A 16,657-nucleotide genomic window follows, 5' to 3' on the forward strand; every position below is an offset into this window, starting at 1 on the left:
CCTTTCACCCTCCTGCATGTTCAGGCCCCGATCACACAAAATCTTTTTCACTCCATCTTTCCACCTCCAATTTGGTCTCCCTCTTCTCCTTGTTCCCTCCACCTCCGACACATATATCCTCTTGGTCAATCTTTCCTCACTCATCCTCTCCATGTGCCCAAACCACTTCAAAACACCCTCTTCTGCTCTCTCAACCATGCTCTTTTTATTTCCACACATCTCTCTTACCCTTACGTTACTCACTCGATCAAACCACCTCACACCACACATTGTCCTTAAACATCTCATTTCCAGCACATCCATCCTCCTGCGCACAACTCTATCCATAGCCCACGCCTCGCAACCATACAACATTGTTGGAACCACTATTCCTTCAAACATACCCATTTTTGCTTTCCGAGATAATGTTCTCGACTTCCACACATTCTTCAAGGCCCCCAGAATTTTCGCCCCCTCCCCCACCCTATGATCCACTTCCGCTTCCATGGTTCCATCCGCTGCCAGATCCACTCCCAGATATCTAAAACACTTCACTTCCTCCAGTTTTTCTCCATTCAAATTCACCTCCCAATTGACTTGACCCTCAACCCTACTGTACCTAATAACCTTGCTCTTATTCACATTTACTCTTAACTTTCTTCTTCCACACACTTTACCAAACTCAGTCACCAGCTTCTGCAGTTTCTCACATGAATCAGCCACCAGCGCTGTATCATCAGCGAACAACAACTGACTCACTTCCCAAGCTCTCTCATCCCCAACAGACTTCATACTTGCCCCTCTTTCCAAAACTCTTGCATTTACCTCCCTAACAACCCCATCCATAAACAAATTAAACAACCATGGAGACATCACACACCCCTGCCGCAAACCTACATTCACTGAGAACCAATCACTTTCCTCTCTTCCTACACGTACACATGCCTTACATCCTCGATAAAAACTTTTCACTGCTTCTAACAACTTTCCTCCCACACCATATATTCTTAATACCTTCCACAGAGCATCTCTATCAACTCTATCATATGCCTTCTCCAGATCCATAAATGCTACATACAAATCCATTTGCTTTTCTAAGTATTTCTCACATACATTCTTCAAAGCAAACACCTGATCCACACATCCTCTACCACTTCTGAAACCACACTGCTCTTCCCCAATCTGATGCTCTGTACATGCCTTCACCCTCTCAATCAATACCCTCCCATATAATTTACCAGGAATACTCAACAAACTTATACCTCTGTAATTTGAGCACTCACTCTTATCCCCTTTGCCTTTGTACAATGGCACTATGCACGCATTCCGCCAATCCTCAGGCACCTCACCATGAGTCATACATACATTAAATAACCTTACCAACCAGTCAACAATACAGTCACCCCCTTTTTTAATAAATTCCACTGCAATACCATCCAAACCTGCTGCCTTGCCGGCTTTCATCTTCCGCAAAACTTTCACTACCTCTTCTCTGTTTACCAAATCATTTTCCCTAACCCTCTCACTTTGCACACCACCTCGACCAAAACATCCTATATCTGCCACTCTATCATCAAACACATTCAACAAACCTTCAAAATACTCGCTCCATCTCCTTCTCACATCACCACTACTTGTTTTCACCTCCCCATTTGCGCCCTTCACTGAAATTCCCATTTGCTCCCTTGTCTTACGCACTTTATTTACCTCCTTCCAGAACATCTTTTTATTCTCCCTAAAATTTAATGATACTCTCTCACCCCAACTCTCATTTGCCCTTTTTTTCACCTCTTGCACCTTTCTCTTGACCTCCTGTCTCTTTCTTTTATACATCTCCCACTCAATTGCATTTTTTCCCTGCAAAAATCGTCCAAATGCCTCTCTCTTCTCTTTCACTAATACTCTTACTTCTTCATCCCACCACTCACTACCCTTTCTAATCAACCCACCTCCCACTCTTCTCATGCCACAAGCATCTTTTGCGCAATCCATCACTGATTCCCTAAATACATCCCATTCCTCCCCCACTCCCCTTACTTCCATTGTTCTCACCTTTTTCCATTCTGTACTCAGTCTCTCCTGGTACTTCCTCACACAGGTCTCCTTCTCAAGCTCACTTACTCTCACCACCCTCTTCACCCCAACATTCACTCTTCCCTTCTGAAAACCCATACAAATCTTCACCTTAGCCTCCACAAGATAATGATCAGACATCCCTCCAGTTGCACCTCTCAGCACATTAACATCCAAAAGTAATATCAATATAAAGAGTTGTAAGGGTGTGTGTCTAGTTTGCTTTTCTTAATAGCACTTAGACTGTTATCAAAGCAGAACAAAACTCCACCACTTACCCTGTATTAGTGATCTTTCATAAATAATTTGTATTCAGGTATTGCTTACTTAGCGATTAAGTGTTTATTCTCAGAGTTCACCCACATTTCTGAGATAGCAATAATGTTTGGTCTTTCAGTAAATGCATAAGATATAAGTTTATCCTGTTTCATAATGATGCTCTGGGCATTTGTGTACAATAAAACTACTTTTCTGGAGTTGATTTCTGGACTGAATTTGTTTTTTTTTTAGTTAGAATGTGAGGTTAATGCTAATCCCAAGGAACCCTACTGCTAAGGTCCCATCCATCCTCTAAAGCTACTCTTTTTTTTTTTTTTTTTTTTTTTTTTGCTTTGTCGCTGTCTCCCGCGTTTGCGAGGTAGCGCAAGGAAACAGACGAAAGAAATGGCCCAACCCACCCCCATACACATGTATATACATACGTCCACACACGCAAATATACATACCTACACAGCTTTCCATGGTTTACCCCAGATGCTTCACATGCCTTGATTCAATCCACTGACAGCACGTCAACCCCGGTATACCACATCGCTCAAAATCACTCTATTCCTTGCCCTCCTTTCACCCTCCTGCATGTTCAGGCCCCGATCACACAAAATCTTTTTCACTCCATCTTTCCACCTCCAATTTGGTCTCCCTCTTCTCCTCGTTCCCTCCACCTCCGACACATATATTCTCTTGGTCAATCTTTCCTCACTCATTCTCTCCACGCGCCCGAACCATTTCAAAACACCCTCTTCTGCTCTAACCACGCTCTTTTTATTTCCACACATCTCTCTTACCCTTACGTTACTTACTCGATCAAACCACCTCACACCACATATTGTCCTCAAACATCTCATTTCCAGCACATCCATCCTCCTGCGCACAACTCTATCCATAGCCCACGCCTCGCAACCATACAACATTGTTGGAACCACTATTCCTTCAAACATACCCACTTTTGCTTTCCGAGATAATGTTCTCGACTTCCACACATTCTTCAAGGCTCCCAGAATTTTCGCCCCCCTCCCCCACCCTATGATCCACTTCCGCTTCCATGGTTCCATCCGCTGCCAGATCCACTCCCAGATATCTAAAACACTTCACTTCCTCCAGTTTTTCTCCATTCAAACTCACCTCCCAATTGACTTGACCCTCAACCCTACTGTACCTAATAACCTTGCTCTTATTCACATTTACTCTTAACTTTCTTCTTTCACACACTTTACCAAACTCAGTCACCAGCTTCTGCAGTTTCTCACATGAATCAGCCACCAGCGCTGTATCATCAGCGAACAACAACTGACTCACTTCCCAAGCTCTCTCATCCCCAACAGACTTCATACTTGCCCCTCTTTCCAAAACTCTTGCATTCACCTCCCTAACAACCCCATCCATAAACAAATTAAACAACCATGGAGACATCACACACCCCTGCCGCAAACCTACACTCACTGAGAACCAATCACTTTCCTCTCTTCCTACACGTACACATGCCTTACATCCTCGATAAAAACTTTTCACTGCTTCTAACAACTTGCCTCCCACACCATATATTCTTAATACCTTCCACAGAGCATCTCTATCAACTCTATCATATGCCTTCTCCAGATCCATAAATGCTACATACAAATCCATTTGCTTTTCTAAGTATTTCTCATATACATTCTTCAAAGCAAACACCTGATCCACACATCCTTACAGAGAGCAAAAAAGAGTGTGCCAAAATGGTTTGGACATACTGAAAGAATGAGTTTGGAAATGTGTCATTTGTGGAGGCAAGGAGAACTAGGTGACCAAACTGGAGTTGGAAGGATAGTGAAAAAGATTTTGAGTTATCAAGGCATGAACATGCAGGTGGGAACAAGGTTAAGAGATGGATAGAATAAATTGAAACGATGTGGCATACTGGGGTAGACATGCTGTCAATGGAATGAGCCGAGCATGTGATGCATCCAGGGTAAACTATGGAAAGGTCCATGAGATAGAATAAATAGGAACGATGTGGTATACTGGGGTCGACATGCTGTCAATGGACTGAGCTAAAGCATGTGATGCATCCAGGGTAAACTATGGAAAGGTCTGTGGGGCCTGGTTGTGAATAGGGAGCTGTGGTGTAGGTGCATTACAACTGACAGTTAGTGAAAAGGTATGAGTGGATGTAGCCTTTCTTTGTCTGTTCCTGACGATAACTCTCTAATGCAGGAAATGGCGATCAAGTATGAAGGATGAAAGAGAATCTTCAAAAGACAACACCAGAATACTAAGGTCTCTTGACTGATACACAGCTCATGGCCCTGATGAAATTTTACTGAAGATGTGTGCAAATACACTAAACAAACCTCTTGAAATACAGTTCAAGATGTCGCTGCCAGTGCCAAGGAGTGGAAGAGGGCAAACGTCATACCTATTAACATGAAAGGATACCGAGGAAAAGAGCACTGAATGACTGACCAATTTCCCTGAAGAGCATTGTCTGCATTGTACTAAAAGATATAATCAGAAAGGAAATGGATGAAATTTTTCAAAGGAAAAATTACAAAAATTAGAAGCAAAGCAGTTTAAAAGAAAGGAGATCAAGCAAAAAAAAATCTTAGATTTATACAAAAGGGAAGGCTGCATGGATTGTCTTTACCATGACTGCCAGAAAGCACTAGACACTATATTGCATGGGAGGCTGATTAAGAAGCATCAATAAGGGGGAGAATCCTATGATGGAGAAAACATTATCTCAGTGAAAGGGAACAAAGGACACATGTCAGAGGAGCCTTCTTCAAATGTGACTGCCTCAAGGTTCTGTTTTGGGAACTTTACTCTAAAATTTTTAATCTGTGTGAATGACTTTATGGACTCCTGCCTAAATGTCTGCAGATGATGCAAAGGTCATGGAGGAAGTGAAGAGTAAGCAGGATTGCATCACCCAAAAGAGGGATCTTGACAGACTCCAAAGTTAGTCTGATACTTGGTGTATGAAACTTAACCCAAGCAAATGTAAAATAATGAGGATGAGAAACTAAAAGATGGCTGCAATGTAATTATCATCTAACAGGAAAGAAGCTTCAGGGTTCTGTGTGAGAGGAATTTGGGAGCTCACATCATCCCTAACTTGTAACAGTAGCCCTAAAATAAGAGAACAATAAAGGAGACAGACTGTCCACTGGCATATATCATAAAAAGCTTCCATGAATATGGATAGGGAAATACTTAACAGTCTGGTTTATATCCTACAAAAGGCCAAAACTAATATACAATTCTCAAGTTTGGTCAACACAAATAAGCCCATATAGCTAATGGAGAAGGTTCAAAGGAGGGCAACAATGCTGGAGTCTGAACTAAGACAGCTAGTTACAGGGAAAGCTTGGAAGTCTTAAATTTGCCCTTTATGTAAGATCAGAGAATGATGGGTAACCTAATCACAATCTTTAAGTTTTACACTGAACCAGTTTTTTTTCTTTCTTTTTTCATACTTGATCACCGTTTCCCACATTAGCAAAGTGGCACCAGGAGCAGACAAAGAAAGTCTGCATTCGCTTGCCTCCATTCTCAACTGTTGTGGTATGCACTGAAACTACAGCCCTCTATCTACAACCAGGCCCCACAGACCTTTTCATAGTTTCCCTAGCTACTTCAAACGTCTTGGTTCTGCCCAATGACAGCACACCAACCCCTGTATACCACATGGGTCCAATTCACTCTATCCTGTGCACGCCTTTCACCTTCCTGCATGTTCAAGCCCTGATCAATGAAAATCTCTTTCACTCAATCCTTCCAACTCCAATTTGGTCTCTTGGTCTCCTGCTTCTCCTTGTCCCCTCCACTTCTGACAAATATATCCTCACTGTCAACCACTCCTCACTTATACTCTTCCAATGTCCAAAACATTTCAGCACACCCTCTTTAGCTCTTACACTTTTTATTACCAAACCTCTCTCCAACCTTTTCACTACTTACTCAATCAAACCAACTCACACCACATACAGTCCTAAAACACTTCATTACCAACACATCCAACCTCCTCTGCAAATCTTCATCTACAGCCCAAAATGTGCATCCATACAACATTACTGGGACCACTATACCTTCAAATAAGGCAAGAATTATATTAATTACTCACTGCTGTTGTTTGAAGCGATACCACATATATTCAGTAGTACCACGATGGGTTTGGTCAATGCCATGGACATGAAGAACTAATCGTCTTAAAGGGGCATTATATGGGGTAGACAAAACACTCAGCAGACGGTCACTCATATAGTCATAATCTAAGGTCAGTACCTGAAAGAGATGATCATAACAACAAACTGATACTCAATATACAATTAGGTATCATTGACAAAGAATTTATCAAATATGAAAAACCTCATCTCATTTTGAGGAATCAATAGCAAGTTAAGAGACAAAAATGAAACAATAATGCAACTAACTTCTGCACACATCAGAGAAAACTAAAAAAAATTAAAATGCAACACTACAGCACACAGTGAAACTAAAACAGAAATCTGAGGCATAAGATGAGAAAAAACAAAAATCTCCCAGGGAAAAAAGGATCTCCTTATACATTCCTATTTATCTATCAATCCATTAATTTCCTTCCCATTCTCACAGGCTGAATCATTACGTGTCAACCTCTAAAACATGAAAGATGCCCTTACACAAAAGCTTATTTATGAATATACTCATTTATTATACTTGATCACTGTTTCCCAGAGTCAGTGAGGTAGCACCAGGAAACAGACGAAAAATGGCCCATCCGCCCATATACATATACATAAAACTAGGGAAAAACCAAAAGTGGATGGAGAGAGATGGGTGATTATTAGAGCCTATGCATCTGGTCATGAGAAGCAAGATCATGAGAGGTAAGTGATTTGGGAGAAGCTGAGTGAGTGTGTTAGCAGCTTTGATGCAAGAGACTGGGTTATAGTGATGGGTAATTCAAATGCGAAGGTGAGTACTGTGGCAGTTGAGGGTAAAATTGATGTACATGGGGTGTTCATTGTTGTAAATGGAAATGGTGAAGAGCTTGTGGATTTGTGTGCTGAAAAAGGACTGGTGACTGGGAATACCTGGTTTAAAAAAGTGATATACATAAGTATACATATGTGAGTAGGAGAGATGGTCAAGGGGCATTATTGGATTATGTGTTACTAGACAGGCGTGTAAAAGAGACTTTTGGATGTGAATGTGCTGAGGGGGCAGCTGGAAGGATGTCTGATCACTATCTTCTGGAGGTAAGAGTGAAAATTTATAGAGGTTTCCAGAAAAGAAGAGAGAATGTTGGGGTGAAGAGAGTGGTGAGAGTAAGTCAGCTTGGAAAGGAGACTTGTGTGAGGAGTACCAGGAGAGATTGAGTGTAGAATGGCAAAAGGTGAGAACAAATGATGTGCAGGGAGTGGGTAAGGAATAGGATGTATTTAGAGAAGCAGTGATGGCTTGTGCAAAAGATGCATGTGGCATGAGAAAGGTGGGCAGATTAGAAAGGGTAGTGAGTGGTGGAATGAAGAAGTAAGGCTGTCAGTGAAAGAGAAGAGAGAGGAGTTTGGATGATACTTGCAGAGAAGTTGAGCAAATGACTTAGGGATGTATAATAGAAAGCAGCAAAAGGTCAAGAGAAAAATGACTTGGAAATGTATACAAGAAAGCAGCAGAAGGTCAAGAGAAAGGTGCAAGAGGTGAAAAAGAGGGCAAAAGAGAGTTGGGGTGAGAGAGTATTGTTAAATTTTGGAAAATAAAAAAATGTTTTGGAAGGAGGTAAATAACATACGTAAGACGAGAGATCAAATGGGAGCATCGGTGAAGAGGGCAAAAGGGAGGTAATAACAAGAAGTGATGAAGTGAGGAGATTGACTGACCACATCTAGTTAATGTTCCTGCCTAATATTCAATCCTACTACTCCTACCTAATGTTTCTATCTAATACTCCTGCCTAAATGTTCCTACCTCCTACTTCTATCTAATGCTCTTACCATTTTGACAAAAGGGAGGGGTAGCGTCTAGAACTCTGCAGGAAAATCTAGTTACGAAGAAGAGCTGTGTGCGCTAGTGTTGTTAAATGTTATGTATGACAAGGAGAGACTGTACAATTGTGGATGGAATGCAAGTATTCAATGTGTGGGTGAGGCAGAAAGAAAAGAAAGCTACTTGGGTCAAAGGAATGCACCTTGACAACCAGTGAAATGCTGGCTCATTATGCAGCCATCACTAACCCTCCCAATACCCAGCCTCATAGTACTGGTAATATACCTTCCTGGTCATTGGCTGCCTACCAACTACTACCTACACCTTTATTTCTTTGTTTATTTAAATAAATATCAATTTAAATCATATCAATTTTGGGCCAACATTTATATAATAATAGTGCCAAGCACTATTATTATATAAATTTATTATTATATATTATCCCTGGGGATAGGGGAGAAAGAATACTTCCCATGCATTCCTCACATGTCGTAGAAGGCGACTAAAGGGGATGGGAGCAGGGGGATAGAAACCCTCCCCTCCTTGTATTTTAACTTTCTAAAAGAAAGAGGAAGGAGTCACACGGGGAGTGCTAATCCTCCTCGAAGGCTCAGACTGGGGTGTATAAATGTGTGTGGATGTAACAAAGATGAGAAAAAAAGGAGAGATAGGTAGTATGCTTGAGGAAAGGAACCTGGATGTTTTGGCTCTGAGTGAAACGAAGCTCAAGGGTAAAGGGGAAGAGTGGTTTGGGAATGTCTTGGGAGTAAAGTCAGGGGTTAGTGAGAGGACAAGAGCAAGGGAAGGAGTAGCACTACTCATGAAACAGGAGTGGTGGGAGTATGTGATAGAGTGTAAGAAAGTAAACTCTAGATTGATATGGGTAAAACTGAAAGTTGATGGAGAGAGATGGGTGATTATTGGTGCATATGCAACTGGGCATGAGAAGAAAGATCATGAGAGGCAAGTGTTTTGGGAGCAGCTGAATGAGTCTGTTAGTGGTTTTGATGCACGAGACCGGGTTATAGTGATGGGTGATTTGAATGCAAAGGTGAGTAATGTGGCAGTTGAGGGAATAATTGGTATACATGGGGTGTTCAGTGTTGTAAATGGAAATGGTGATGAGCTTGTAGACTTATGTGCTGAGAAAGGACTGGTGATTGGGAATACCTGGTTTAAAAAGAGAGATACACATAAGTATACGTATGTAAGTAGGAGAGATGGCCAGAGCGTTATTGGATTACGTGTTAATTGACAGGTGCGCAAAAGAGAGACTTTTGGATGTTAATGTGCTGAGAGGTGCAACTGGAGGGATGTCAGATCATTATCTTGTAGAGGCGAAGGTGAAGATTTGTAGAGGTTTTCAGAAAAGAAGAGAGAATGTTGGGGTGAACAGAGTGGTGAGAGTAAGTGAGCTTGGGAAGGAGACTTGTGTGAGGAAGTACCAGGTGAGACTGAGTACAGAATGGAAAAAAGTGAGAACAAAGGAGGTAAGGAGAGTGGGGGAGGAATGGGATGTATTTAGGGAAGCAGTGATGGCTTGTGTAAAAGATGCTTGTGGCATGAGAAGCGTGGGAGGTGGGCAGATTAGAAAGGGTAGTGAGTGGTGGGATGAAGAAGTAAGATTATTAGTGAAACAGAAGAGAGGCATTTGGACGATTTTTGCAGGGAAATAATGCAAATGACTGGGAGACGTATAAAACAAAGAGGGAGGAGGTCAAGAGAAAGGTGCAAGAGGTGAAAAAGAGGGCAAATGAGAGTTGGGGTGAGAGAGTATCATTAAATTTTAGGGAGAATAAAAAGATGTTTTGGAAGGAGGTAAATAAAGTGCGTAAGACAAGGGAGCAAATGGGAACTTCAGTGAAGTGGGCTAATGGGGAGGTGATAACAAGTAGTGGTGATGTGAGAAGATGGAGTGAGTATTTTGAAGGAGTGTTGAATGTGTTTGATGATGGAGTGGCAGATATAGGGTGTTTTGGTCGAGGTGGTGTGCAAAGTGAGAGGGTTAGAGAGGATGATTTGGTAAACAGAGAAGAGGTAGTAAAAGCTTTGCGGAAGAAGAAAGCCGGCAAGGCAGCGGGTTTGGATGGTATTGCAGTGGAATTTATCAAAAAAGGGGGGGTGACTGTATTGTTGACTGGATGGTAAGGTTATTTAACGTATGTATGACTCATGGTGAGGTGCCTGAGGATTGGTGGAATGCTTGCATAGTGCCATTGTACAAAGGTAATGGGGATAAAGGTGAGTGCTCAAATTACAGAGGTATAAGTTTGTTGAGTATTCCTGGGAAATTATATGGGAGGGTATTGACTGAGAGGGTTAAGGCATGTACAGAGCATCAGTTTGGAGAAGAGCAGTGTGGTTTCAGAAGTGGTAGAGGATGTGTGGATCAGGTGTTTGCTTTGAAGAATGTATGTGAGAAATACTTAGAAAAGCAAATGGATTTGTATGTAGCATTTATGGATCTGAAGAAGACATATGATAGAGTTGATAGAGATACTCTGTGGAAGGTATTAAGAATATATGGTGTGGGAGGAAAGTTGTTAGAAGCAGTGAAAAGTTTTTATCGAGGATGTAAGTCATGTGTACGTGTAGGAAGAGAGGAAAGTGATTGGTTCTCAGTGAATGTAGGTTTGCGGCAGGGGTGTGTGATGTCTTCATGGTTGTTTAATTTGTTTATGGATGGGGTTGTTAGGGAGGTGAATGCAAGAGTTTTGGAAAGAGGGGCAAGTATGCACTCTGTTGTGGATGAAAGAGCTTGGGAAGTGAGTCAGTTGTTGTTCGCTGATGATACAGCACTGGTGGCTGATTCATGTGAGAAACTGGAGAAGCTGGTGACTGAGTTTGGTAAAGTGTGTGAAAGAAGAAAGTTGAGAGTAAATGTGAATAAGAGCAAGGTTATTAGGTACAGTAGGGTTGAGGGTCAAGTTGATTTGGGAGGTAAATTTGAATGGAGAAAAACTGAAGGAAGCGAAGTGTTTTAGATATCTGGAAGTGGATTTGGCAGCGGATGGAACCATGGAAGCGGAAGTGAATCATAGGGTGGGGGAGGGGGTGAAAATTCTGGGGGCCTTGAAGAATGTGTGGAAGTCGAGAACATTATCTCGGAAAGCAAAAATGGGTATGTTTGAAGGAATAGTGGTTCCAACAATGTTATATGGTTGCGAGGCGTGGGCTATGGATAGAGTTGTGCGGAGGAGGGTGGATGTGCTGGAAATGAGATGTTTGAGGACAATATGTGGCATAAGGTGGTTTGATCGAGTAAGTAATAATAGGGTAAGAGAGATGTGTGGCACTAAAAAGAGTGTGGTTGAGAGAGCAGAAGAGGGTGTTTTGAAATGGTTTGGTCACATGGAGAGAATGAGTGAGGAAAGATTGACCAAGAGGATATATGTGTCAGAGGTGGAGGGAACGAGGAGAAGTGGGAGGCCAAATTGAAGATGGAAAGATGGAGTGAAAATATTTTGAGTGATCGGGGCCTGAACATGCAGGAGGGTGAAAGGCGTGCAAGGAATAGAGTGAATTGGAACGATGTGGTATACTGGGGTCGACGTGCTGTCAATGGATTGAACCAGGGCATATGAAGCGTCTGAGGTAAACCATGGAAAGTTCTGTGGGGCCTGGATGTGGAAAGGGAGCTGTGGTTTCGGTGCATTATTACATGACAGCTAGAGACTGAGTGTGAACATATGGTGCCTTTGTTGTCTTCCTAGCGCTACCCTGCACACATGAGGGGGGAGGGGGTTGTTATTTCATGTGTGGTGGGGTGGCGATGGGGAATGAATAAAGGCAGACAGTATGAATTATGTACATGTGTATACATGTATATGTCTGTGTGTGTATATATATGTATACATTGAGATGTATAGGCATGTATATTTGTGTGTGTGGACATGTATGTATATACATGTGTATGTGGGTGGGTTGGGCCATTCATTTGTCAGTTTCCTTGCGCTACCTCGCTAACGCGGGATACAGCAACAAAGCAAAATAAATAAATAATAAATAAATAGTGCTAAGCACTCAAGGGTTGCATGAAATTGCTTTGCAGGCCAGATGTGGCCTGCAGACCAAAAGCTTGGCCACCCATGGAGTGTAATAATGTGAACAGATGTGGCACACCAATATTTATGCTGTTTTCCCATATGTTCCACTCATATCAATGGATTCAATTTGCAAATCTTATAAAATCTTTCATTTCAGCACAGAACTAAGTATGCAGGTTACAGATGAAGCTTTCCAATACTGTACTTTCCGTGTGATCCATTTGCCGGATCAAATAAGTAGTTATGAGTCTGACCCAGCAATTTTGAGGCTTTACTAAATTGATACTATCTATATATCTATATCTCTGACTAAAATTATACAGATAGTAATACCCCTGGACATTTCTAAGCATAATGATTTACCTAGCCCTATATACTAATTTCAGCACAGCAATACTACAACCAAGAAAAACCAAGCATGCTGAAGAAAGACACCACTAGTCTTACATCTTGATTTAAAAAATTCAGATACACAACCTGTCATCTCTAGAGAATCAAACAACTGGTAATCAAATAATCACATGTAAAGCTACAAACCTGCATGTTAGTAAAGGAAGTAAAGTTGTCTGGTGTAATGTCAAGAAGAGCATATGAATTTGGATCATATTTGACTGAGGCCAATCCAAGGGTTGAGATGGAACTGGACTGGTGGCAGGCCAATAATGGAAGAAATATGTCTGCTTGATCAGTCAAGTCTTGAATGCAGCCTAGAATCAAAGTACGCAGACTTCTGCTGTTGCTGATGATACTCTGTATAGATTCTTGGGCACTAAAAGAGAAAAAATGTATCTGTACTCTTCCACCACAATAATACCCTTTAAATAAATTTCTTCAGTAAAGCAGGTAAAATGTATAGCTGGGATGAAAGAAAGGATTTAAAGTGTTCTATCTGATAACAAACCTTTATAAACAAAACTCTGTTTATTATCTACCAACTAAATCAAATTTCAGTTAGAAAATTCTGTGTAATTTTGTGAATGTAAAGGATCATTTTTATGATACTGTTAATAATAAACAGAACACATGTAGTGCATAAAAGGAGAGGAAAAAGAGAAAACAAACTGTGATGTAAATGATGAGAATAATATTAACAGACAGTGATGCCACAGATGTATATCACTTAATATGAACAGATAGTACAATAAATCATAAATGCCAAAAAGACTGGTAATAGTGATGATCATAAAAGTGATTTTGAAGGTGATAAACACAAAATATACAAAAGTGAGTTATAGTGTATTCAATAAGAATGCATCCATCACCTGTAGCCAGCCTTATGGGGAAGGGCTTAGACTAATGGACTTTAAATTTTGCATATGAATAACAGACTCTAGAAGTCTGTATTTAAATGCCAAAAAAAAATCTTACCTAAAAGACTTGTATTATGGTAGTGTACTGGGCTGCTAGATTAAGGAAATTATTGCTTTGCGTTACCATAAAAAAGCAGTGATTTAATCATTGTTTTTATAAGCTGCTCTGTAAACTGCTGGATCAAGAAAGGATGTAAGCCAACCCTGGGTATACATGTTATCTTGATATTCTTTTGTGACAATAGCCCTGATAATTATCAAAATCTAAACATAATAGCTTTACCTTATTTACAATTACTACCTTAATTGAGGTAACATGATCAAATTCATGTATCATCATACAGATAAACTACAACAACCATAATCAATGTACTTTAAGGTTACAACAATGTACACTAATTTTTGGGGGTAAAAAAAAAAAGTGGCACACACTAGAGGGTCTTCAGAGTAGGAATGACATTCAAATAACAAGACACTCCTAATCTCTGATATAGATCATACATATTTACCCCATACATGTTCATGCACATGCTCCCATCACCACACACAATGTTCACATAATTCAGAATCTCCTTAGAGGCATGCACATCATACAAACACAATCCTAAAGGGAAGCATCGTGCTCGGCTGATAAAACATTGCTGTGGGTTCCCTTCTCAAGGAGCTTGATGATTTCTAACTTCAGTTTCACTGAAAACACATTAATCTTCCACTTATCTTTACTCCATGGCAAGGAGGGCCCTGGATGACAATTAGATAGGTGCCTGGAAAGCACTGTGGAGAAAGTACTGATCACACACGATCTACAACACTCACTAATGTAAGCATTCACTTGCAAATATACATTTTGATGTCTGGTAATATTTTTATCATTCACACCATAAAATGCAATCTATTTAGGTAAACCCAATACATTAAAACATAGTTCAGTACTGATGACTTAAAAGACACATCTCAAGCATGTTGAAAGTACAAAGGATCCCAAGGGATATCTCTTCTGACAGGGAAAATTACATGACACATTTTGAAATGCAAAGGGAGTATCCAAAAATGCAAATTAGATATGACACATTTTCTAAAACTACAAATTACAGAACACATATATATCTCAGGACACATATATATCTAAGTTACTTATTATCATCACATAACCCTACAAACTTCTCCAGGGGGTTCCTGCAGCTTCGAGACTGCACTAACATCAGTGGCAGTGAGAAGATAGACTCTTTTGGAGTGAAAAGTTCTCCTACAAGACTGTACATCACTGATACAAACTCACCAAAGATGACTTTTCACTCATGGTGTAACTACAAGCAGGCAGTCAGCTAATATCTCTCAGTTAATATCTATACCTTACATGTGTATACAGTTACATCAACAAATAATGTGTGTGTGTGTGTGTGTGTGTGTGTGTGTGTGTGTGTGTGTGTGTGTGTGTGTGTGTGTGTGTGAGACTACCATGGGTGTTCAAATCATTTATAAATGGGGTGGTGTGGGAGGTAAATGCAAGTCTTTGAAAAATGGTTGAGTATGCAGTCTCAAAAGGATGAGAAGGCCTGAGAAGTGAGTCAGTTGTTGTTTGTTGATTAAAGAGCACTGGTGGCAGATTTGAGTGAGAACTGCATAAGAGGGTGACTGAGTTTGGAAGAGTTTGTCAAAGGATAACACTGAGCGTAAATGTGAATAAAAGTAAGGCTATTATATTAGGTTTAGCAAGGTTGATGGACAGATTAATTGGGGTGTGAGTCTAAATGAGGAAAATTTGGAGGTGAAACGTTTTAGATAGCTAAGAGTGGACATAGGAGCAAACTGAATCATGGAAGAAGTGTCATAGGGTGGGTAAGGGATAAAGTTCAAGGAAGTGCTGAAGAATGTGTGGAAAGAGAGAATGTTATATGGGACGGCATAAATGGGTATGGCAGAAGGAATAGTAGTACCAATGATATTATATGGATGCCATGCATGGGCTACATAACATTGTTAAGAGAAGGGTAGAAGTGTTAGAAATGAAATGTTTAAGGACAATGTGATGTGAGGTGGTTTAATTGAGTAAGCAATGAAAGGATAAGTGAGACATGTTTTTTACTTTTCCTAAAAAGGAACAGAGAAGGGGCCAAGTAGGATATTCCCTCTAAGGCTCAGTCCTCTGTTCTTAACGTTACCTTTTTTTTTCATACCGTTTGCCATCTCCTGCATTAGCGAGGTAGCGTTAAGAACAGAGGAGTGAGCCTTAGAGGGAATATCCTCACTTGGCCCCTTCTCTGTTCCTTCTTTTAGAAAATAAAAAAATGAGAGGAGAGGATTCGGAGCCCCCCCGCTCCCTCCCCTTTTAGTTGCCTTCTACAACACGCAGGGAATACATGGAAAGTATTCTTTCTCCCCTATCCCCAGCGATATATGTATATATGTATATATATATGTATGGATTGAACCAGGGCATGTGAAGCGTCTGGGGTGAGCCATGGAGGGTCCTGTGGGGCCTGGATGTAGAAGGGGCGCTGTGGTTTGGGTGCATTATTTCATGGCAGCTAGAGACTGAGTCTGAACGAATGTGGCCTTTGTTGTCTTTTCCTAGCGCTACCTCACGCACATGCAGGGGGAGGGGGTTATTATTTCATGTGTGGCGGGGTGGCAATGGGAATGAATAAAGGCAGACAGTATGAATTAGGTACATGTGTATATATGTATATGTCTGTGTGTGTACATATATATATATATATATATATATATATATATATATATATTTTTTTTTTTTTTTTTTTATACTTTGTCGCTGTCTCCCGCGTATTGCGAGGTAGCGCAAGGAAACAGACGAAAGAAATGGCCCAACCCCCCCCATACACATGTACATACACACGTCCACACACACAAATATACATACCTACACAGCTTTCCATGGTTTACCCCGGACGCTTCACATGCCTTGATTCAATCCACTGACAGCACGTCAACCCCTGTATACCACATCGCTCCAATTCACTCTATTCCTTGCCCTCCTTTCACCCTCCTGCATGTTCAGGCCCCGAT

The 16,657-nt window shown here is 40.9% G+C and overlaps 1 protein-coding gene across 5 annotated transcripts in view; it reads right to left on the reverse strand.

The window, feature by feature from the left end:
• Positions 1 to 16,657, reverse strand: part of LOC139756527 (F-box only protein 33) — a 97,615-nt gene that overhangs the window by 51,584 nt on the left and 29,374 nt on the right. For all 5 annotated transcript variants that reach the window (XR_011714373.1, XM_071676012.1, XM_071676010.1 and 2 more), the window contains 2 exons: positions 12,858 to 13,089; positions 6,431 to 6,591 (listed from right to left, as the gene is read on the reverse strand). Coding sequence is in view for 4 of the 5 variants with exons in the window: in XM_071676012.1 (XP_071532113.1) it covers positions 6,431 to 6,591; positions 12,858 to 13,089 (393 nt within the window). In the remaining variant the exon portion in view is untranslated. The remainder of the gene's footprint in view (positions 1 to 6,430; positions 6,592 to 12,857; positions 13,090 to 16,657) is intronic.

Source organism: Panulirus ornatus, chromosome 22 (genome assembly GCF_036320965.1).
Source record: "Panulirus ornatus isolate Po-2019 chromosome 22, ASM3632096v1, whole genome shotgun sequence".
NCBI lineage: Eukaryota > Metazoa > Arthropoda > Malacostraca > Decapoda > Palinuridae > Panulirus > Panulirus ornatus.